The 23,607-nt window shown below is 59.0% G+C and overlaps 1 protein-coding gene across 11 annotated transcripts in view; it reads left to right on the top strand.

Annotated features, from left to right (window-relative positions):
• ZNF512B (zinc finger protein 512B) overlaps nt 1–23,607 on the top strand; it is a 29,755-nt gene continuing 6,148 nt past the window's right edge. The window contains exons 1-14 of one of the 11 annotated variants that reach the window (XM_084538207.1): nt 1–245; nt 4,477–4,599; nt 7,584–7,663; nt 8,294–8,422; nt 8,731–8,903; nt 9,078–9,331; nt 10,036–10,113; nt 11,568–11,702; nt 12,798–12,922; nt 15,373–15,465; nt 16,308–16,406; nt 17,126–17,413; nt 18,007–18,198; nt 22,788–22,889. In XM_084538207.1, coding sequence (XP_084394333.1) covers nt 4,479–4,599; nt 7,584–7,663; nt 8,294–8,422; nt 8,731–8,903; nt 9,078–9,331; nt 10,036–10,113; nt 11,568–11,702; nt 12,798–12,922; nt 15,373–15,465; nt 16,308–16,406; nt 17,126–17,413; nt 18,007–18,198; nt 22,788–22,889 — 1,869 coding nt within the window. In that variant the 5' untranslated portion in view covers nt 1–245; nt 4,477–4,478. Of the gene's footprint in view, nt 246–822; nt 1,219–3,767; nt 3,788–4,240; nt 4,260–4,476; nt 4,600–7,582; nt 7,664–8,293; nt 8,423–8,730; nt 8,904–9,077; nt 9,332–10,035; nt 10,114–11,567; nt 11,703–12,797; nt 12,923–15,372; nt 15,466–16,307; nt 16,407–17,125; nt 17,414–18,006; nt 18,199–22,787; nt 22,890–23,607 lie in introns of those variants that run through there. The other 10 variants (XM_084538208.1, XM_084538199.1, XM_084538205.1 and 7 more) reach the window with 10 other exon arrangements.

Below are 23,607 nucleotides of genomic sequence, written 5' to 3'. Positions count from 1 at the left end.
GGGGCGGCGCCGCCACCGCCACCGCCACCCTCTCCCGCCCCGTGGCCGCGGCCCGGTGGCGGAGCCAGGCGAGAAACCGGGGACCGAAAGCGGGGGCTGGGGAAAAGCGCATGAGCCGCGGAGGAGCCGTGAGGGGCGGTGAGGGGAGGCGGCGGCGGCGGCGGGCGGGGAGCTCGGCACCGGAGCTCGGCTCCGCGGCTGGCGGCTCGCCGGGGAGCCCCGCAGCCGAAGGGGCGGCCGCCGAGGTAAGCACCGGGCTGGGGAAGGCCAAGGCTCCGGCTTCACGGTTGGGCTCCCGGCTTCACGGTGCAGCTCCGGTTCCCGGCTCCGCTGCGGCCAAAGCTCGGCTCCGGTGCGGGGATCCCCGGTTCCAGCCCCCCCCCCCCCCCCCCGCTCTCCTCCCGCCGCAGCCCCGTCGCCATTTTGCCTCTCGCTTCCCCTAGCGGGGAGCGCGGCTCGGCCCCGCTTTTGGGGCCGTTTTTTTGGGGTCCCCCCCGGTCCCCAAAGCCCTCAGGGTGGGCACCGAAGGGGGAGGTGGCCCCTCAGGGACCGGGGGGGTGAAGGGGATGAGGGGGGGGGGTGGGATGTGGGGGGGTACGACGGGGTGGGATGGGGATGGGGCAGGGGGTGCTGAGGGGACAGGGAGGGGGTGACGGGGTGACAGGGGGATGGGGTGGCAGGAGGAGGGGGGACAAGGGGTGGGGAGGGGACAGGAGGGTGGCATCGGCCTCAGGGGGTGAAAGGTGGTGGCACAGAGGGGTGACAGGCGACGGGACGGCTCAGAGAGGTGACAGGGGACAGGACAGCTCAGAGAGGTGACAAGGGACAGGGGGACAGGGGACAGGGGACAGGACAGCCCAGAGAAGTGACAACAGGGGACACAACAGCCCAACGAGGTGACAAGGGGACAGGACAGCCCAGTGAGGTGACCGGGGGACACGACAGCCCAATGAGGTGACAACAGGGGACAGGATGGCTCAGTGAGGTGACAAGGGACAGAACAGCCCAGAGAAGTGACAACAGGGGACAGGACAGCCCAACAAGGTGACAATAAGGGACAGGACAGCCCAGAGAGGTGACAGGGGGACAGGACAGCCCAGAGAAGTGACAACAAGGGACAGAACAGCCCAACAAGGTGACAACAGGAGACAGGACAGCCCAACGAGGGGACAGGACAGCCCAGAGAAGTGACAACAAGGGACAGGACAGCCCAGCGAGGTGACAAGGGACAGAACAGCCCAGTGAGGTGACAGCACCCGTGTCCTCTCACTCCGAGGATGCCCAGAGCACGAGGACACCCCAGTCACCGCCACGGCCACCCGCTGCCCCTCCATCACCCTGTCCCCACGTCCCCTGCTTGTCACCGGGGCAGGGTGGTGGCTCCGTCCAGGCTTTGAGGCCGAGCAGATTTGGGGACGGAGCCGCCGCTGCTGCTCATTGTCTGCTGTTTTTTTTTGTGTGTGTGTGTGTGTGTTTTTTATTTATTTTTTTTTATGTGTGTGCGCGCTTTCCCCATTTGCTTTTGTGCCCGAGGATGGGCGAGGGGGGGGAGGGACTTGCTGAACGCGTTCCCGACAGAAACTTTAAACCATCCAAAAAAGCTGCGCCCACGCCCAGAAAGAGGCGCTCTGGCTGCAACGCCACCAGTTTTCTGCTGCTTTTTCCTCGGGGGGCTGAAGGACCCCGAGGGGGACGTCCCCTGATGCGTGGCTCTGTCCCAAAAGAGCTCTTGGCCCCGCAAAGCAGGGCTCTGGGCGGCCGTCCTGCCCCGTTTAGGGCTGTGTCACCCAGCGGGTGCCTCCCTTTTGGGAAACCTCCCGTGCTGGTGGCGATTCCCTTCCCTTCCAAGGAAATTTCTCCCAGCGCTTCCTCGTCTTTTTCCCCCAGAAGGTTTCTTGGTGCAGCCTGAGGTCAGCAAGCTCCCTGTGGTGACCGTCACCTCGCTGCCTCTCTGCCCGCAGGGCACCGCGGGCACCGCTCTTGATTTTTTGGCACCGCCAGCACCTCTCTGGGCCATCCAAAGCCATCGATTAATTATTGATGATAAGCGGAGCGCATCGACTGGTGATTTCTCCCCCTCGTAGGGGTGCGCTGAGGCTGGGGGCATCGCAGCATCCCTCGCTGCCTGCGTGCCCAGGTGCCGGGCAGGTATTTTTATGTGGATTTCCTTCCTCGTCTCCAGTTTGTGCCGAATTTCCCGGCACGGGAAGTCCCCAGGACGGGGACGCTGCTGTCCCTGCTGAAGCCCAGCAGAGGAGCGTGCGTGGGACGGGTTCCCAAACTTCCCTCCTCACCCTCCAGGACCACGTGCTTCCTCCCCGTTAGCTCGTGAGGCTCTGCAGCTTTCCTCCCTGCTCATCCCATGCTGGCTCTTACGTTGGCACTGTGTTTTTTTGTGTTTTTTTGTGTTTTTTTTTGTTTTTTTTTTCCCCGGATGCTGGAGTGGGGATGCTTAAAAAAACGCCGCCGCTAACTTCTGCGCCAGGTACCCAAAGGAGAGCTGGAAGCTCGATCTGCGGAGCTGCTGCAGCAGCCGGGTCGGTGCTCAGGGTGCCCTCGGCTGCTGTGGGGTCAGCCCCGGTTTTCCCCGTGCGCCCTCGCAGTCGGACCCGCCGGGATCTGCTCCCCCGTCCCCAGCTGCAGGAGGGTTTTCACCAAAACGCAAGGAAATCGCGGCAAGGCGCGCGGCGAGGGCTGGTGTCTGCTCTCAGCGTGCCTTCCTCAAAACCCAGTGAGAAGTTTGGAGGTGGTGGGAAACAATGGGGCTGATTCCTGCTCTCCGCCTCTGGGGCAATTCCTCCGGGAGCCCTGGGGTTGTGGCGGTGGCCGGGGAGCGGAGCTGGGCTCTCGCCGAGTGGTTTTTTTTTTGCTTTTATTTTTCGTGTAGTCAAAAAAATAAGAGGAGGGGGGAAAAAATAATCAAAGTAGTGTTTGGTGTGGAAAGCAAAGAAGTTTAAAACCCCCGAAGCTGGCCAGAAAGGATCCTTTTGAGGGGACAGGGAGGAAGGATGAGCTGCAGGAGCAGGGCACGCAGCGGGAGCTCCTGGACGCGAGCAGGACGTCGGTGCCGTGGACCACAGCAGGATTTTCCCCAAGATTGGCTCTTCTTCAGCTTCCATTTAGCTGGGATCTCGCAAATCTTCTATTTCTGCGAGCAAGGAATTTTATTTCTCGACTGCAAGGATGGCCTGGGGGTGGCAGGAGGTGGCAGGGGAGGATGGGGACAGGTTTGTCCCCGGCGGCGCACACGTGGAGGAGCTGTTTTGGGGAGGGAGCCGCGGCTCCCAGCCAGCCAAAACGAGCTGAATAAACGATTCCTGAGTGCAGGAATCCAGAGAACCTGTTTTCAAGGCTGGGCTTTCCCGTTTGATCTGCTTCACCTCTGGGCCCGTGCAAAGCACCAGATATTTGTCACCGGCCGCGCACGTGCCGGCAGGGGACGTGCTGGCTGAGCACCGGAGTCGATGTCCCAGCTCCGGGGATGGACACAGCCCTGGTGGGGAGCAGGGCTTGCTCCTGAGGATCTGGTGGCCTCGTTGCAGAGCTCTGGGGCATTTCTTTCCCCCGGAGCAGTGCTGCTCCTCGTCAGCACGGATCCGCAGACGTCTGGCGGGGAGGAAGCGCCGCGGCAGCCGGCACCCACGGGTGCAAGCAGGTGGTGGGCTCAGGGGCGTGAAGATGGGCCCAGGAATGAAGAAACAAGAACGAATGAAGCGCTGTGGGACTAAAACCTGTCCTCACTCTGTCTGGAGCCTCGTTGTGCCCCCGTTAACCAGAGCACGGCAGGGTTTGGGCTCGATGTCTCGGGGTGCTTGAGAGGAGCTCGGGCGAGAAGCGGCCACTCCACGGCCTTCATCCCGGCACGGCTGGAGTCGAGGGGTGTCCTGCTGCCTCCTGCCCTTGGGAGCAAGCTTGGGCCTTCTGCGATAATTTCTGATGTTCATTATTTCCAGAGAAGCCAAATTGAATTATTAATACGGAAAATTTAGATAACATTAACAATCCTCGGTTTATAACGGTTTCCCATTAATAAGGAAAATTGGAAATTTATCACTACATCTGCTCATTAAAACTCACTATTTTTTTTTTATTTTTTTTTATTTTTTTTTTTGCCTTTTGGTGTCTTCAATGAAAGCGGAGAAATAAACGAGGAGGAAAAGCCATTTATTCGTTGCTTCCCCCGACGGAGCCAGCCCATAATTTTTAATAAAATCTTTGCTGTTGCACGCGGAGAGGGAAGCAGCCGATAATGAAAGCAGGTTCTCGACCATGTCTGTGGCTTTGCTCAGCCGCCGAACGAACACTCAGAAACCTGCCCCGCTTCTCCCCTTGGTGGGAACGCTCCAGCCGTGGGACACTTTCCCTAATTTCCCTCCCTGCCTCCTTTCCAGCAGCTCCCCTCGCCTTTCGCACGTGTCGTTCGCGGTGCCGAGGGGCCGCGTGCGTGAATCCTAACCCGTCCCTTGCTCCTTGCAGAGATGGCGGATCCCTACACCTGCAAAGGGGGAAGGAAAACGGCAGGCTCCACCAAACCCGCTGCCAGCAAAGAAAGCAGGACAGACACGAGGATAAACCCCCCGGCGGAGCTCCCCAAGCTCGGTAAGGACCCAGCCTTTATTTCCACAGGGCGGAGGGGCCGGGCTCTCCCTTTAGAGCTCTCTCCCTTTAGAGGTCTCTCCCTCTAAAGGAACCCGTGCCTGTCTAACGAGCTGGGTGTCTCGCCCTCTATTTGTCACGTCGGGGAGCCGAGTGCTACATGAAAAGGCTGGAAAGGCTTGAAAGGAGCACAGAGCATCTGCTGCCTCCCGTGTCGCGCCCCCCCAGGAGGTTGCTTGCCGCCGCACCAGCCCTGGGGGACCCTCGTGCTAAGGGCTGTCGCGCTGATGGATGGCTCATTGCTCTATCCTGGAATCCCGGAGCCCAAGGAGATTTTTCTCCTGTCTGTTTCCGCCGGGTAAATCCGCTCTGTGATGCTGAGAGGCTCTCGGAGCTCCTCAACGTCGCGGGGTGCAGCTTCAGGGCGTGCTGTGCCAGGGTGAATTTGGCTCAGCGCAGGCTGGGGAGGAAGGAGCCTCTCCTGCGGTTGCTTTGCTGACCCCACATGGCCAGGGCAGGGCAGGGAGTGCACTTTCTGTGCTGTGCTTTCGGTCTTGCTCCAAAGAAACCCTAAATCTCTTGGCGAGAGCCATCCCCAGTCCCCGTTTTTAAAGAGCGCGCCGTTCCCACCTTGCTGACACAGCACGACCCGCTGCAGGGGGACACAGCCACGGTGCCAGCCCCGAAAATACCCTCAGAATCAGGTTTGTGCCTTTGAGGAGTGCCTGGAAAGGCCGGGGTTCAGCAGCCAGCATGCTGTGGTGCCTGCTGCATGCCAGCACGGCGCACCGTGGCACACCACGGCTCACCACAGCGACCGCAGGCGTCGTGCTGGAAAAGGAGAAGCGTTTTCTGTTCCTCCTGCTTGCTCTCCCTGCCTGCCCTCGCTGACCCCAGCCAGCAGCTGATCGCTGAGGGCACTGGGAGGTGCCTTGCCTGGAAGCTGTCATGAACTTGTCTGGCTTGAAGCGTCCCCAAAAGTTTTGAGACTTGGGGAAGGTGTTAAAAGGAGAGGAGAGCCTGAGCGAGCTGTGGCCGCAGGCGTGCCAAGCTTCTGGATGGGGGTGTGCTCTTCCTGCTGCTCTGGGATCTTTGGAATTCGGGCTAGTTTGAAGCATTTAAGAGAGAAAGCAGGAAAAAAAAAGGGGAGGAATAGCAGGGAGCAGCAGTGCTGGGAGCCACCTCTTGCAGGCCTTCATGGCTAGCGGAGTTCCCAGGGGGTGCAGGAGCTCCAAATGACGCCTCCGTGGCTCTCAAAGCGAAGCGAACCAGCTGGCCGGACTTCACAGGGCTGGAAAGAAATGAGGAAATTGTCTTGCTTTTTGCCATTTTACCCCTGGCTGCTGGGGCAGGAGGCGTGAAAAAAAAGGAGAGAGTTGGATGTTTTTGGCAGCGCCTCTGTAGGTAACTGGCCGGCTTTGTGTTTAATCTCTCTCACTTGTTCAGAAATCCTGGGCTGGCTTCTGAGCGCAGCCAGCCACAGGCTCGGAGCCGAGCTGCGGTTCCTCGGGAGCTTGGGGGGGGATTGCCGGCTCGGCTTCCAACCCCTTTTTATCTGATTCTCGCCAGGAAAGCCCTCCCAGATCTCGGTGTGAATGTTCTGCATGGCTCAGAGCTCTGGGTTAGCCCTCAGCCCTCAGCCTCGGGAGCTTTGCAGCAACACCTCCACCACCAGCCACCCTCTCCTGCGGCCACGCTGCTGCTGTGAGCGCTCGCTGCGTGCACCCAGAGGAGGAGTTTGCTGCCACCAGGCACTTGTCATTCCCCTCAGTCGTTGCTTTTGCTTCCCTCTTTCGAGCTGTTTCAACGAGAGCTTGTGCAGGAGGATTTGTGCCTGCCCCAGGATGAAGCAGGGTTAAAAACGTGGCCCGGGAACCGGTGCCCTTCCCTTGGCCAGGGTGGTGGCTTTGGCACGGCTGCAGCCAAGCCACGAACCAAGCCAGAAGACCTGGCAGAAAACTGCCAGTGCTGTTCCCTGCGCTCCCCTCCCCTCAGCTCCGCTGCCTGACCTGTATTTTCAGAAATTGCCCTGATTTGGAATGTTTCTCCTAGCGATTCGTAGGCTGGGGAATCAGAGCACGACGGAGGGACCGGGCGGCACGCAGCACCCACGGTGCCAGCACCACGAGCGCCTCCAGGTCCCCAGGGCAGCAAACAGCACGCTGGAAATAACCAAAGCAGCAGATTGCTGAGGTTGGCAGCCCTCTGCAAGCCTCCAGGGGAGGCTGCTTGTGGCCAAGCTGGGCTCGCAGGGACCCGGCGTGGTGGCCGTGGTGGCCGGGTGTGCTCGCCGCCCCGGCGTGGGACTGCACCCAAGGGAGCAGGTGAAAAACCTGCAAAACCCAAGCGGCCAGCAGAGCGAGAGCTGCAGGTGAGGTAGGAAGCATTCGGTGCCTGCCAGAGCTCTCCTGAGCCTGGTGGGGTTGTGAGCGGGCTGCCAGGTCTCTGGTGATGGAGACGAACCCGAGCATGTCTCTGGGGTGCCTGGAAATCATCCCAATAAACAGATCCCGTGCCCGAAAATGCTTTTTTGCAGAAGCAGCGTGAGTGCACATGGCAAAAAGGCCCGGCTGCTGGCTCCGAGCAGGCTGTGCTGGGTTTTATGGGGCCATGTTTCCATCTGTAGGATCCCCCGGCAAAGGGGCCGGGGGATTTCTGTGCCCAGTCCCTGCCCCAGACGGATTTCTTTTGCTAAGGAAGGCTTTCTTCCGACCCCAGTGGAAGTGTGGTTTTCCAAAGCAAGCCCCAGCTGTGCTGCAACTGCTCCGCTTTGCTTCTGCGAATAAAAGGAGAAGGGTCAAAAAAAAAAAACAGCCAAAAAACAGGAGAAGCTGGGCACGGCCATCTCCTGTACGGGTGCCTGCAGGTACCGGGCTGTGCTCCGAGCCGTGGGGAAGCTGCAATCCCCTTCCCGAGGGGAATCTGCACCCCCGGCAGGGCAGCCTGGGGCTGGGGCAGCGGGTGATGAGCGCTGTGTCTGCTTGCAGGAAATGCGACCAGTGACAAAACCGAGGGCAAGAAGAAAGGACGACCCAAGGCGGAGAACCAGGCGCTGAAGGACATCCCGGTAAGACCTCGCGCTCCCTGGCTCCGGATCCGACCCCAGCCCCTGGTTTGCTCCCCAAAGTTTGCTGCACTGCTCACCACAGCCAGCCCCGCTCTTCAGAGCAGTATTTTCCTCAGCTCTGCAAGATTTCAGCCCCTCTGTCCCCTCCGTGGGGGTGCACGGCATCACCCAGCACCCCACAAAACCCTGGTGGGGATCAGGACCCTCCACAAACCTCCCCTTCCCCGTGTCGTTCCCAGATAAGCTCTCGCAGCCGCCTCGGGTTTGGCTGATGATTAGAGAGCACGAGGGGCTGGTTGATTTATTCCCCCGAGAATTGTGCAGTTTAATTTCCAGCGTGGACAACGCGCCGAGCAGTTTGTCAGGAGAGCGTGGGCACTGGGGGGGGGGGTGGTGATTTACCGACCGGATGAAATGTGGGGTGGTTAAATCACCCGGGCGGCTTCTGGCCTGATTTATTTTCCCCAGCCTGGCTGGGAGCAAGGTAAATGCTCAGGAGGAACTACCAGGCTGCAGAAAAAGCAGCTCTGGGTGGTGGGCAGAGGTCCCACGTGTGACCCCAGCCCTCCAGACACAGCCAGGGAACGGGAAGCTTCTCACTCAGCCACGTTTCTCTTCTCTCCTTCCCAGCTCCCCCTGATGAACCAGTGGAAGGACGAATTCAAAGCCCACTCCAGGGTGAAATGCCCCAACTCCGGCTGCTGGCTGGAGTTCCCCAGCATTTACGGCTTGAAGTACCACTACCAGCGCTGCCAAGGGGTAAGGAGACCTGAGGGCTGCGTGTCCCTCCTGGCGGCCAACTTTTCCATTACTGCCTGCAGGTAAAGCTCCTCTCGGGCTGCAAACCCCAGGAGAAACCTGAGATGAAGACGGGGAGGGCACAAACGGGTTGGGGACGGTGTGAGGTGCACACAGCGGGGGGACCAAGGGCCCCGCAGCGCAGCAGGACCTGGAGCCTGGAGGGAGTTTGGACCATCGGGAAGGGTTGGGAGTCCCTGCACCAGAAAAATCCTGGCCCTTTTGTGGCCTAACACCTCTGCCTGCCTGTCTCTCCTCGCCCTGCGCAGGGTGCGATCTCGGAGAAGCTGACCTACTCGTGCTCGTACTGCGAAGCCGCCTTCACCTCCAAAACCCAGCTAGAAAAGCATCGCCTCTGGAATCACCTGGACCGGCCGGTGCCAAGCAGCAAAGCAGAAAACAAAGTGCAGAAAGCCCTTGGGAAGAGCGGCGGCAAGAAAAGGTAGCAGGCTGCGGCCGGGCTGCGTGGTGGTGGCACCCGGCCGGCTGGGAGCCGGGAGGAGGGCGGCGTCCCCACCTCCATCCCCGCCATCCGGGCCAGGGAGTGGGGGAGAGGTGTCAGGGACATCTTGCCTTTCAAGCCCTCTTTAAACGAGCCCTCTGTGCTTTGCCCTAGAGCTGCTGAGAGTTCAGCTTGCCCCACCATCCATCCCAAACAGGCAAAGACGGAAAAAGCCGCGGCCCAGGAGCGCGCCGAGAACGGCGAGTGCCCGGCGGAGAGCCGCGAGAGCAAGGAGTTTCAGATCGCGGCGGCCGAGGCGATCGCGGCTGCCACCCCCACGGCCAAATCCTCCAGCGGCAAGGACGCCGGGCAGCAGGGGGGCAGCCAGGCCTCGCTGCAGGAGGAAGACCCCGAGAGGATGAAGCACAGTAAGATTAGAGCCCGGGGCTGTGCTGGGTCGGGGAACCCGGGAAGGGTTGGGGCTCTGCTCCGAAGCTTTTCTCTCTGAAGCCTTTTTCCCACATCCTGAGAATTTGCCCCCACGGGTTCTTGCTTTGAACTCCACTGGGAGTTAAAAAAAAAAAAAAAAAAAAAAAAAGGTTGCAGCTGTGGCAGGGATATTTCCATAGGGCCCCTCGGCTGGAAATGGGTTGAATTACCTGCGGCGCAGCACGCTGCTCTGTCAGCTCATCCGTCCTGAGCCGGGGTGATTGGCAAACACATTTTCCTTGCTTATGGGGAGTGAGGAGTCTCCGTTAGCACTGCCTGAGCCCTGCTTATCCATCAGAGCATGGGTTTACACTGCTTGCAGCTCCAAAGTGAACCAGCAACAAATACCTTAGCTCGTGAGGCCAGGGAAACCATGAGGCTCTTGGCATCAGGCAGAGCCATGCCTACAGTCACTGAATTGGCCCTGGGTACCGTTATTCCTTCTAGTTTTGTGGTGTTAGTGGCTGCTGGGCTGCTTGTTTCATTCAGCACCCCTTTTATTTCATCGTGGTGAAGGCTGCCTTGGGATTTCCCTCTGCCTGTTCCTGACACTGAGTGTGCGCACCCCTGGCCCCGGGACTGCTGAAAAGCACCCAGCAGTATGGGTATTTAACCAAATCTCTCTCTCTGTTTCTCTCTTTTGAGTCAGGAAGGAAACAGAAAACTCCTAAGAAGTTTACGGGGGAGCAGCCATCCATCTCGGGGACGTTTGGACTGAAAGGTAACGCGGGATGGCCGTGGGCAGCTGTAGGGTCGTAACTTCTCCCTGCCACACTTCAGGCAAGCCCCTTCCCCGAGAGCCCTCCCTGTGGTGGAGGTAACGTGGGAGCCCCCCGGGCCACGGGAACCTCTCTCTGGAGGATTTGATGCCTTGTGGAGATGACTTTAGGAAAATTCCATCATCCCAGAGGCTGGCCCAAACTGTGGTCACGCTAAAGCCAGGTGGATAAAGGTGTCAAAAGGGAACTGCGGGGCAGTAGCACTGCTGGCACTGATCACAACCCCATCTGCTCTGCTCAGGAACCCGGTCCTGGAGAATGAGGAAAGAGGGGGAAGGACGTGGTAAAGGCCACAACACAAAAAGAATGAGCTTTTTACACCAGGGAGCCATGAGACAGGCAAACGCTGGCCTGGGATGCCACGGTATTTCCCGTGGAGCTGCGAGGGATTTCTGCTGCTTAGGGAGGCTGAGTGACGCATCCATCCCTCGGACTGTCTCAGAGCTGGTCGCCCACATGACAGAAAATGAATTCAAGGGGGAAGAGCCCTGTTCCCGGGGTGTTTGCTGAGAGGAGGCTCGGGAGGTGGCTGCTTCAGCCTGGCAGAGCTGTGTGGGACCGTGGCCACGCTCCCTCTGCACACGCAGCGGGGTGTGGAGGGAGGAAACCTGCAGCACCCCAGCATGAGAGCAGCTGGATTCGTGCTGAAATTTGTTCACCTGGGGGAATTAAACATGGGCTTCCAAGGCACTGGAGGAGGCAGCGCCTTCCAGTACAAGTCCTGGGGGAGAGGCACTGGTGGCTCTGAAGGAATCAAACACGCTCACCAGAGAGCAGACAGGATGTGGGCGCTGCGATTTCCTGGCCTCTGCCTCCTGGGAAGGCTGGGGTCGTTTCCCTTAAGTTCCCCACAGGGGCACCTCTGCAGACTGAAATGTCTGCTGCGGGTTCCTCGTGAATAAGCTGGTCCTCCCACGACCTTCTGCCTCCAACAGAGTGAGACAGAGCTGGCGTTTGCCTGCGTCCCCTGGTTCAACGTGCAGCTTGTGACACCACGAGGCAGTCGTTCCCTGAAGAACCACTACACAGGGGTGCCACCGGTGTCACAGGATGCTGTCTGTGTGTGCACAGAGAGCCCTGCCTTCAAATCCCTCTCCCAGCCCATCATTTCCCAGCCTCTCTGCTTTGCAGGCAGCTCGAGAATGGTGCCAGCAGCCCAGGGGGTTCCTCTTCCCTCTCTTTCTGTCCTTCCTCACCTCCCCAGCAGCCAGCAGGACAGGGAGAGGCCTGCATCCATCATGACGGCTGTGCACAGAGCCCTTGTGGGATGAGACCTTGTGGGATCTGGTGTCTGGGATCCCAGTTTGCCCAGTTTTCTACGAGGGATCCCTGCTGAATGCAGATTGGTCTGATGGTATGGAATCAAGTGCTGAATAAGCATCCCTTCTTTCTTCAGGTCTTGTGAAAGCAGAGGACAAGGCAAAAGCCCATCGAGCCAAGAAGCTGGAGGGGAGCACCAACGTGGAGGAGCTGAAAAAGAAAACTCCAGGAGCTGGTGTGAAGAAGGAAGCAGCTGCACATCTACCAGCAGGTAGGGCTGGTGGAGGCAGATGGGAGGCAGCAGCTCTGCCTGCAGCCTGGCTGCTTGCTGCCTCGGTCCTGTTCTCTGTGCTGAGCCTGCACGAGTCCCACTTCCACAGTTTGTGGAAGCAGGAGCTGAAAACAGCACGAGAAATAGATGCAGGCAGCTCCTTCCCTTTTTGAGGTGCAGCATAAAAACACTGCTGACCGTAAAACGTTGCTGCAGTCACGGCTGACATCCTGAAAGGGGTGCCCCAGCTCTGCTTCACCGTGAGGACAGATCAGCTTCCTGCAAGTGCTGGGAGCTGGCAGCCAAATCCTGGGTCCACCTGGCTTTAGTGTGACCACGGTTTGGGCCAGCCTGTGGGATGATGGCATTTTCCGAACGTCATCCCCACAAATGACACTGGGTGTGTGTAATTCTAACGATGATTGTTTCTTCGTGGAGCCTCCGGGCTGCAGCCTACATCCTAGCCCAGGTTGCTGGCTTTCCCTGGGAGTTCTGACAGCAGGAGGAGCGCAGGATGTGGAAGATAAACACAGCTGCAACGCCTTGCGCTGGTTTCAGATTCAAATAAATGACTCTCTGATCTCCCAGCCATGCAAACGCTTCCAAATAAACAGCCTTGGAGGATTTCATTCAGCCCGGGCTTCCCTTGCTGGAAACCTGGTGTCGTTCTGCTGAGAACGCGGCGTGAACTCTGGACCTGGGAACACGTTTTGGTCACGTGGCTCTTTTTATTTGGGGTGGTTTTTTTTTAAGCTGGTCACAGCCATTCAAACAAACACACGCCTGGAAGCCAGCGCTCCCCTAGCTGACCGTGTGTCTGCTGGGAAGAGAAATGCCAAGGAAGCTTTCCAGGCACGCGTCCGGATGGAGCCGAGGCGCTCACCTTTGTTTCCCTCCCTCTCACTGTTTTTGTTTGGCAGGGGGGAGTTATTCCAAGCAGGGCAAGTTCAGGTGGCCAGGGGCATGGTAATATTTTAACTCTGCAAGATACCAGCAGGGGAATAACAAAGGGCTGCTCTCTGCTGAACAGTCCTGGTGGTTCTTGTCTCTGGCTGGGTGTCACACCTCCCTTCTCCTCTCCTCTCCTCTCCCCAGCAAATCCTGAGGACCAGTGGCAGCGGGAGATCAGCGAGAAGGGGGAAGTTGCCTGTCCAACCTGCAGCGTGATAACCAGGAAAACTGTCGTTGGGCTCAAAAAGCACATGGACGTCTGCCAGAAAGTAAGGGCTTGCTGTATTCAGTGACACCTTTGGATTTCGGAAGGCAATGGCCACGTGCATGCGCTGCTCACAAACCATATTGGTACTCCTCAAAGCAGTTCAGGGCTGTGGCTGATAGAGCTCTTGCTAGTCATCTTCAGAGAGCTGCTGCCTCCCTTTGTTTCAAACACAGAGAGGAATTTGGACACCTAATTCTCATCAATTCTGAATTCCCTTTGTGGTCTGGGCCCTTTGTCCCCGTGTACCCAGCAGAGTCAGTTATTTCTAGCAGCTAAATGAATAGTTTTAAGGCCGGAGAGATTGCTGGGGTTGTCTCTTAATCTGCCCTCCTCCAGAGACCTGGCTGTGGGGTTTCGCTGCGTGCCATGCCTTGCATCGGGCCAGATAAATTGTGGTTGAATGAGAGCACGTCTCAGAGAGACACCGAGCTTGGATGTGCTGCGGGCAGACTGTCGCGATGCAGGAGTTCAGTAATGGCACAGTGAAAAATTGTCCCTCTGCCACAGCGCCATCCGTCAGAGCAAAGGATTACATCTTCAGCTGTCACCTGGCATGCTGCAGAGCCACTGCCACAGAAAGCCAAGGTGGGATCGATGCCTCCCACTTTGAAAATACATGGCTCGGCTTTGATTCCACATTCATTTTCTGTCAGTGCCTCCTCAGCCTTTGCCTCCCTCTTTATCCAGCAGCGAGAGGCTATTTATCCCTTCCAAACCCTGCGTTACATCGATGCTGGGCAGAATCCTGCCTCCACTAGCGTCCTGGCTTCGGTGGAGGGGGGATCTTGGCCATCAGCTCCCTCATCTCCTGTGCTTTCCGAGCGGCTCCCTCGCCAGGCAGGCTCCACGTGGGCTGCGAGGCCAGCCAGCCCCCCGAGTGCAAATCTGCGCGAGCCGTCAGGCCTGTCTTCCCCTCTATAAATAGGCCTGTGGGTGTTCAGCCAAGCAATCGGGGCTCGCACAGCCTGCCAGGCTCACGACAAAGCAGAGTTAGCGTGGCCTCGAGTCACGCCTGCCCGGGAGGACGTGCCTGCCTCTCCCTCTGCAGCAGCAGAAGCGCTGGTCCCAGTGGGCACGCCGGCTCCAGCTGTAGGAGCAGGTGTGTTCTTCCCTTTCCCACGAGGTGTAGTCCCTCCTGTGTGGCCGTGCCACTTCGGGAGCTAAATAGCTTCACAGAGCAGCCTGTGGCCTGGCAAGGACAGTCCTCAGACTCGGGGTGTGTGGCTGCAGGTCCACCCCTCAGCAGCATCTCTGCAGGGAGCCTGCAGCAGGTTTTACCCTCGGGATGCTCCCATCAGAAGTGACCCCGCAGCACAGGCACCCTCTCTGCTCACTCTTTGTTTAGTGATTGAAGTATTTCTTAGCTGGGCAATGGGAAAAGGATGTGCAGACTCCAGAAATTCTTGTAAAACAGCCAAAATTGGGTCCTGCTTTCCTTGTTCACACCTGTTGTCGCTGAGCAGTCTGCCCTTTTCCGTAGGTTTTAGAAAGGAAATAAGGGGTAGGGATGGCTGCAACATCCTTGAGCCCAAAGGAGATGAGGGCAGGTGTATCCTCCCAGCATCCCAGCTGGAAGAGCTTGGCAGGACAGGAACGTTTGATGTCCTTCAGTGTTAACCAGAGTGATATAAACCCCACGTTGGCTGGCACTGGCATCTGGTGAGTCCAGGAGCTTTCAGCACCCACCTCGTTAGGATGCTGCTGGGGGCTGGAACAAGATTAACCCATCAGAGCACAGGTACGAGTGGTCATTCCCAGTTGGCTGCTGTGAGTTTATTCATCATTTTCCAAGAGTTCTAGGAGAAGGAAGGATTCACAGCTCCATCTGCATCCCCTCCCCAGCTTCTAGGCCTGATTTGAGGGAACAGGCAGTGGTGAGAGTGGTGCAGCACCCGGGCAGGAAGAGCAGGAACAGCCGTGGCCATCCCAGCACCATCCTGTCCCACCAGACATCCTGTCTCCTGCTGCTCGGAGCGTTCACCTCCTGCGTCAATAAATTCTTGTACCAGCCCCAGCAAAAGCCATCATCTGCATCTCGATTCCAAGCAGCCCAGGTGCCCATAAAGCACGTCATATTCCAGCATCTGTCCTGGGTAGCAGGGCACAGAGCACAATCCGCTGACAGGCCGGTAGATCAAAGCTGCTTCTCTGTCCTAACCCTCTAATGGGAAGAGTAAGACACCATTTGCAGATGTTTCCAGCCAGTGGGGCTTGAAATCTGCACCCACACTGGAATATTTTCCCAAAACTGGGGCATATCCAGGCCAACACAGAGAAAACCGAGCGGCAGGCTCAGATGGGGTGGGGGGACGCGGGTGCTGAGTTGCCTGCTGAGTCCCACCAGGGGGAACTGACGCAGCAGCAGCTGCCCCCGGGGCTCGGTGAGGAGCAGCCCTCGGAAACCTGAAGGTGTTGGCAGCCCCCGTGATGATTTGCTTCTGATTCCTCCAGCTGCAGGACGCCTTGAAGTGTCAACACTGCAAAAAGCAGTTCAAGTCCAAAGCTGGGCTGAATTACCACACCATGGCTGAACACGTCAGCAAGGTAAGAGGGCTGCGGAGCTCTCAACCTCACACCTCGTTTCTCCTCTCTCCCCAAAGATGCAGATGCAGAAGACGAAGCAGTCGGCAGCTCGTTTTCCTTTGTCTTTTCAAAGGAGGGATCCCCACGACCGCAGTAGCCTTCCCCCGTCCTTGCCGAGCAAAGCCCTGTGTCCCCAGGCAGCTGGTTAGCTTCGTGTTCACCCCTGAGCGTAGAGCAGAGAGCTGGAAAAACAAAACAGGATTTCCAAGCCCAGAACGGGGGAAGGTTCAGTGAGTGTGGTGAGGCGGCTTTCGAGGGGCAAAGCTCTGTTTCCAACCCTGTGCCCACAAATCCGGGACGGGCGGGTGCTGCTTTGCACAAATCTCCAAATCCCACGTGTTGCTCTCCACCGTCCACGCGAGAAATAGCCACAAAATTTGCCACGAACAAAATCTGGCAGGCAGCGATTTAGGTGCTGCTCTTAAAAACCCGATCGTGTACGCCTCTGAGACAGCAGGGCGAGGCAGAACCCTATCTCTCCGTGTCCCGTGTTTACCAGTTGTGACTTGTCCTTTACCTGCGCACTCATCTCCCGCTCTTTGGCCTGGCTGGTGACTTCTCTGTGCAGGAACTGCTCGTGGATTTCTCGGTTCGCCCTTTGGGTGCAGCCACGGGAAATGCGTGAGCAAAGCTGGCGTTTAGCAGCGAAACCACGGAGCAGTGGGAGACCCAGCTTGCCTAAGGCGAGGTTTGCAGCCCGCCCGGGGCAGCTGCTGCGAGGCAGGGCTTTGCCACCCACTCCTGGCACAGAGGACATGAGTAAATGGTTGACTCTGTCGCTTCTGTTACTTCCTTGTTTCCAGCCTGTGCCTGTGGAAACCGCTGGACTTGGTGAACAGGAAGAGCGGGAAAGGCTGAGGAAAGTGCTAAAGCAGATGGGAAAACTGAAATGCCCCAATGAGGTACAAGAACGATTCCTGTTTCTTGTTCTGTGAAAAGGTGGAAGGAGTGAGCCCCGAGGCAGAGGGGATGCGTGCCCTCCTGGCACCCCTCGGTGCGCCCTCCACTTCTCACACCGCTCCCCCTTAGCTCAGCTCTCCGTGTCCCCATCCCTGTCCCCGTCCCGCTAGCTCTTAGGGCCGTCCTAGCAGCAGGGTGGCAGCAGGGCAGGGTGAGGAGGGCCGCAGGCCGAGCTCAGCCTCTCCAACCCAAAAAAGGGGCACGGAGCTGCCGTGGGCCCCTTGCACAGAGCGTAAACCCAACCGAACCGCGCCGGAACGGTGCCCAGCCGCTTGCAGACGAGTCACGAGCAGGTAACGGGGGCGTGTGGCTGAGGTTTGTCTCTGCAGGTGGTTTGCTGGCTGCGTGGGGCACTTGGCAACCCGTGCCCCCCGCGCTCGCTGCTCCCTGCCTGCCGTCTGTCCGGCCGGGGAGCCTTGGCCGTGTGTCAGAGCAGGGCAGGTAGCTCAGGGGGATCGGGGGCTGCTCCCTCTGCCTCTCCGTGTCACCTCCGTGGGCACGGGGCAGCCAGAGGGGAGTGGAGCTGTTGGTCCCCTGCGTGTCGGAGGGGTTTGCAGAGCAGGATGCGTTCCTGCCGTGCCCGGAGCAGCGGCACCGGGACCGTTTCATCCCGAAATCACAGCCCTCCCTCACCCTTCTCTTCTCCCCTTTTTCTCCCCAGGGCTGCGCGGCCAACTTCTCCAGCTTGATGGGCTACCAGTACCACCAGAAGCGCTGCGGCAAGCAGCTCGCCGAGGCCGACAAGCCCATCTTCAGCTGCCCACACTGCGGCAAGAAGTACAAATCCAAGGCTGGCCACGATTACCATGTGCGGTCAGAACACCCGGCCTCGGTGAGCCCCCCGGACACCTCCGCAGCCCGAGGAACGGGGCCAGCCCTCCCTGTAGGGGACTGCAGAGCTGCAGAGCCTGTGGGCAGGACCGAACCGGGCAGGGCCGGGCCGGGCAAGGCAGGTGCAGACGTCGGACTGATGTTGTTTTCTCCTTTTTCGTCGCCTCACGCGTGCGTTGTAGCTTGCAGTGTAGGTGGGGAACGGGCGACAGCCCCCTTTGCCCATCCCCAAAAAGCAGGGAGCTGTATTGAAGCGAGGGGAGTGGCGGGCGGTGTTCCCGAGCACCCATGGGGCTGCCCAGCTGTGCTCCAGCCAAAAAAAAAATAAGAGATCAGATCACTCCTCCAGCAGCCAGCAAGCGCCGGCTGCTCGCCACCGCTGGGGGTGGCAGGATGCATCCCTGGGGAGCATCCTCTGTGCTGTTGATCCCTCCTGACAGTCCATCCAACTCTCATAACCCCATAATTCTAATAAATTGAGACGTTTATACACGTGGGAAGTCTGGGAGTGGGAAAGGACACGATCAGCCCAGCGCTTGGGCTCTGTGGTTGTGGGAGGAGGCGGGTGTGCGCCTGGGGTCCCCGTGCTGGGGTGCTGCTGTCCCTGCACACAGCAGGTCTGCAAACAGCCCAAACCTAAATATCCCCATCCCCGGGCTGTGGAGAGCTCTCCCCTTCTCCCCTAGTCATAATTCTTGTCTCTTTTTGCAGCCTCCAGAGGAGCCAGAGGTGAAGCCAGAGCCCAGCCCCGTGGAGGATTTTGAAAGGACCCCAAGCGGCCGCATCCGTCGCACGTCGGCTCAGGTGGCCGTCTTCCACCTGCAGGAGATAGCAGAGGATGAGCTCGCCAGGGACTGGACCAAGCGGAGGATGAAGGACGACCTGGTACCCGAAACGAAGCGGGTAAGAGGCTTTTATTCCTCCTCGCTTTGAGCTATTCGTGCGCAGACATCCCGGCACGGCAGCAGGGCCCCAGGTGGCCGAGGCCCTCCCGTTCTCGTGTTCGGTGCGTGCAGTGAATTAGCAGGGATGGCAAATTTCTTTCTGAAGAAATTTGGCTGAGCCCCGGAGCTGCTTCCATGATCTGGAGGCTCCATACCAGCAGTGGGGAGATCAGGATCTGGCCCCGAGGATGTCATGGAGGAAGGTCTGTTGTCTGTGGCAAGGTGCAGGCTGACAAGCGAGGAGCACACACAGAGAGCACGTCAGGTCTAAAACAATCACCTCGTCAGAGAGCAAGGACTCCCCAGGCAGAATTTCGTCCCTTCCATCTCTCCTGCTTCATTTCTGGGAGGCTCTTCCCAGGAGGAGAGGCGTTGTGCTCTCTTCTCCCCCTCGGTATTTGCATTCCTCTTTTCCTCCTTGCTCTTGACTTTGGGTATTTTGTGGCTGAGCTGAGGGAGGGGCCCGGCCAGCAGACCCATGTGCAGGCCGGCACACAAAGACCTCGGAAAGGTTCCAGCTCCTGGCACAACAGCTCCATGAACTTCCCTTTGTGTTTTTTTACGAGACGTTTCTTGTGTTCGTGGTCTAATTGTTTAAATTGAACGCGTGAGCTCCGTCTCAGCGCTAAGAAAACCGAATTGCTGCGAGGTTGGTGGCAGCAGATTGGCGTCGAAGATGAGAAGGGGGGAGCAAGCCCAGCTCCTAGGTGGCAGGTGAGGCTTTTGGGCTGGAGAACAAGGACCTCGAGCCCTGTGTTGGCCCCAGCTGCACCCGGTTTCGCTGCAGAGATGAATTCAGAGGTCAGAGCACGGCGAGCGGACGCGTGTGGAGCTGTGAGAGTTTATCTGTGGGTGCATCTCGCCTTGACAACACGCTGAAATCTCCTCTGCTCCTGAATTCCCCCTCTGCTCTGAATGGGCTTCAGGCAGGGGGCAGCATCTCAGCACCCCTGCGCATCGCCCGGCGCTCCTGCTGAGCACCCCCACGGTGCTCATCCTTCCCAGGGAGCGGGCACTGGGGCTGCAAAGAGACAAATCCTGCTTAACCGTGAGAAGAAGAAGAAGTTTCCACCCTTTGGAGCACGCTGCTGAGCCCGCAGGCCCCTTCCCTGCCTTGGAGGTGAGATGTCAGGGGTCGGTAGCAGATTGCAGCCTCACCTCGCAGCAACACCCGGGGATTTGCAGGGCCCCAGAGGGTACCAGTGCTCCCAGTTCCAGCCAGTACCGCACTGGGAGCACCCATCCTGCTCACCGTTTGGTTCAGAGCAGGACCTGCTCTGTCCCCGAGCTCTCCAGCGACACGCCACGGCCCCAGCAGCCCACGGGGACGCTGAGGGAGGCGATGAAGAAAGCCACCCCCTGCTCCGTCCTTCTCCAAGCAGCCAAGCTCTTCCTCAGGGGAGGGCGTGCAGCTCCTCGGCAGCTCCTTTGGCAGCATCCTGCCTCTCCCAAATCTCCTCCGGGTGCCCCCCTGCAGCCCCCCCACCACATTGTGCCCACCGTGGCCGTGCCGCAGCCGGCCCTGGCCGGGCTGGGACGCTGCTTTGGGATCCCGTTGGTGGCCCGTGGTGGGACGCCTTCGCCTTCCCCCCCGGGAGGATGGATTCCTTCTCACCAAAGCCATGGCATCAGAATAAACGATTGCTGCTCGGATCCCAGGCCTTGCAATGCCTTCCTTCTGCGCTAACCAGATCCAGCACTTCTAAATATACACTGGAGCCTGATTTTCTCGCTCCGATCTTTATTTGCCTCTGGATAAGCTGAACCAGATGAGGGATTTCACAACGGCCGCTTGCTGAGGATGTCAGATTGGGGAAGGGCACACACCCCTGCTGCTTTTCTGGGAAAAAATCTCCTCTCCAGAAGCTCCGTGAAGATGCTGCCAATCCCCCCGGCCCTCCTCCGGCCTTTGCTGGAGCCAGCCCCTACCTGCAGCAATGCCCAGCTCTGCCTCGGTGCCTTCAGCCTTTGGGTAGGGGAACCCCATGGTGGAGGGAAACAGCCTCCTAGAGCGGAGGGAAGAGGTGAGCAGGGAGAAAACACCTTGGAAATCCGGCTGTGTGATGGGCTGATGCCTTCACTGCTCCCCCGTGGAGCAGCTTGTGCTCCTGGAGCTTTTTTTTTTTTGTCTTGTGCTGCCACGAGCCCAGCTCCAGCCGGGTACCACGGCCCTTCCTGCTCCCTCCAGCACTTTTTGGGGAAATGTTTGCTTTCCTGCCTGCTCCTGGGGGTCTGCACGGTGCGGGGGGCCCGGCTGCTGTCCTGCAGGAGCAGGGAGAGGGGAGCTGAGCCCAGCAGGGGCTGGGATGGAAGGGGAGCTCGCAGCAAAGCGCCGGCGCGCACCAGTCAGCGAGCTCGAGGGCAGAAGTCATCCGCGGGCTTGAGTTTTTTTTAAGAAAACCCCACGTTGGGAGCGGAATGCATTCCCAGACCAGAAAAATCTGGCTCGGGTCTGTCCCCCAACACAATGGCCCAGCCATCTGGGCAGAAACCAGCAAGTCCTGGAGCCAGCCTGAGCCCCGAGGACTCGGCTCAGCGGTGGCCGAGCTGGCTGCTAGCAGGGGGCTCAGGTGAGGACCCCCCAGGACCGTTCCCCGTGCCCTGCCCTCGCTCAGGATCCCGGCCACAGCTCCTGGCTTTGCCTCCCGGGTGAAATCAGCTGCATTTTGCACGGGGCAGGACCACGGAGAGGCCGAGGTGTTGGCGTGTGTGGTTCTCCTTTGCTGCGATGTATTTTGGGGAAGGGGAGAGCCGTCTCGGGACAGCGGAGAGGATCAAAATCTGCAATTTAAGGAAATAAAACTGCCCGTCGCAGAAAAGGAGCCTTCCCAGCCCGGCATCCTTCGACTGTTCCGAGGAAGATGGGCCGCGGCCAAACCCGGTTGTAGCTCTTTTAATGATCTGGCCCCGAAGATTTTCACTTACAGGCTGTTTGAGGAAAATAAATGGAAGAAAATAAAATATTCCATGCCTGGGGCTCCTGCTTAATAGAGACATAAAGATGGCTTTGACATTCCCAGAACCGCAGCGCCCCGGGAAGACATGGGATTTGCATGTCATTGTGCAGTGCCTGCTGGAGCAGAGCGGGGAGGGATTTATTTTATTTTATTTTATTTTATTTTTTCTTTTTTTCCCCGGAGTGGGAAGCCGGAGCAGCAGAACCCGCATCTCTGAACATCCCCCCCCCGCCTCCTCCCCGGGGACACGCAGGGGGAGAGGGTTGTTGCCGGGGCTGCTTGCGGTTCCCATTAATGTTTGCTCGTTCATGGGATTGATTGGCTTTTAATTAAGGAGGCCGCTTGGCATCCCCGGCTCTCGGTATCAATGGCAAAAAAAAGCCTCCTGGGTTCTCCCCTGGAGGTGGCATCGCCTTCCCCGGGCAGGGGAGGACGGGGGCAGGCGGTGGATGCCCCCATCCCAGCGCTTCAAAGGGCTCTGCTGGCATCCTGGTGGCCGCGAGGCGTGACAGAGGAGCAGCACGCCGGGGCTTGGGGGATTTTTCCACATCCGTCCTCACCAGCGTCCCTTCCGCAAGTCCCTTTGCCCCTGCCCTTCGTGTGGAGCCTCTCTCCTCCCTCCTCCAGCTGAGCTGGGCACCGGGGGGGCCTTTTGTGGTTGGCGTGAAACGCCCGGGGGCACGTTTTGAAGGAACAGCCTGGTGTTTGCACCTCTCTGCAAGTGTTTTTTGAGCCTGCTCCGTCTCCAATGAGTGGGGTTACGTTGATGTGCTGGAGGAGCCCCCGTCCCCAAAGCCTCACGGGTCCCACCGAGCAAACGAGGGTTTGGGGAGGCGAGCAGCACCCCGTGGTCCTCGCCCAGCTCCTGCCTGCGTGGTGGCACGGCCGAGGGCAGCTCCAGCTGCAGGAGGAGCAGCCCCGTGCGCCCTGCGGGACTCGCTGCGCCCGCGCCCTGGTGGCACCAGCCCCGCAGGTAGGGCCCCGCGCCCCACGGAGGCGTTTGCGTGGGCTGAACGCTCAGAAACGGAGCTGGAAGAGGCCAGCCCGCTAAGCTAACCCTCCGAGTCGCTAATAAAGCTGTAATTAAAAGCACTTGGAAGGAGCAGCGCTGCCAGAAGGAGAGGCAGAGAGGCGAGAGGCTCTCATTGTTCGACGGGGCTGCGCCCGGTAACCGGTGGGAGGCAGCCACGGGGGCTCTTCCAGCTGGGCTCTGTCCCCTCTGCCCAGCGTGCGGGTCACAAAATGTGGCCGAGGGGCTGCTCCGAGACGAGGCCTGGCCCCGAGCAGCCGTGGGGAGTGTGCCCCAGGATCTAGAACCTTCTCTCGTGGCTCTGCCTGGAGGTGGCCGCGGTTCCTGCCCCGTGCCGTCCCCACCGCCCCCCGTTCCCGCTGCCCTTTGGCTCTCCAGGAGAGCCACCCCCGTGCTGCTCAGTGCCAGGGGAGGGGACATCCTCGGGGGAAGCTTCCCTGCTCGTTTTTGACCCTAATTCACTTCTCTGGGGGGAACGGGGGGGAGTCCAAACCCGTTTGGAGAGCAGGGGCTCCCCCCCGGGACAGGGCCACTCTGCTAACGCCTTCCCCTTGTTCACAGCTCAACTACACCCGGCCGGGACTTCCCAAGCTCAACCCGAGGCTGCTGGAAAACTGGAAGAACGAAGTGAAGGAGAAAGGACACATCAACTGCCCCAACAACGTAAGGACCGCTTCTCCTCTCCTGCTTTCACCCCACGAGGGGAATTTTTTGGGGCAGAAACCCCCGGTTCTTTAAGTTTCCGAGCACTGAGGCTGCAGCAGTTTTGTTGCTGCTCAGCCCCGGGTTTGAGCTGCTCTCCCCACGCAGCGTGGGCTGGAAACACGTCCCCTGCCAGGGCTCTCGAGCACGTGGGGGGGCTCGGGAATCACCCCCCAGGTCCTGGGTGCTGGTGGGAGGCAGGTTTTGGAGCTCCCCAAAAGCTGGGGCTGCTTTTGGGGAGCTCCGGCACCAGCACAGGGTGAAGGCTGCGTGCTCTGTGCCTAGGAGGCCTTTTTGCCCAGAACCTGCTTTTCCCAGAGTAAAGCCGGGGCTGGTTTTAAGTCGTTTTGGGTATTTTCGTGCGTGTTTTTTTTATTTTATTTTTATTTTTTAAGCGCTGGGATAGGCAAAGGCCTCCGGGACGTGGTGTGTGTGCTTCATCTCGCTGTAAAACAGCCTTGGCCTGAGCTCGCAGGGAGGTGAACTCCACCCTCGTGCTGGGCCGTTGATTTATAACGTGAAACAAAGCCTCAGCAATGGGAATTTTGAGCGGGGCTGTTACCACAAGGCCGGGGGAGACGCACTGGCTAATGAATGTCACACACACAGGCGCTTTGAAAAGACGTTGCTCAGAAACTGGTCATGCCGCTGCCCTGGTGATTTCCCTTCTCCGTTAAGC

The sequence above is a fragment of the Aythya ferina genome (assembly GCF_964211825.1).
Source record: "Aythya ferina genome assembly, chromosome: 16".
In the NCBI taxonomy this organism is placed as follows: domain Eukaryota; kingdom Metazoa; phylum Chordata; class Aves; order Anseriformes; family Anatidae; genus Aythya; species Aythya ferina.
Note: the sequence above shows the minus strand (reverse complement) of the source record. Positions and strands in the feature narration are given on the sequence as shown.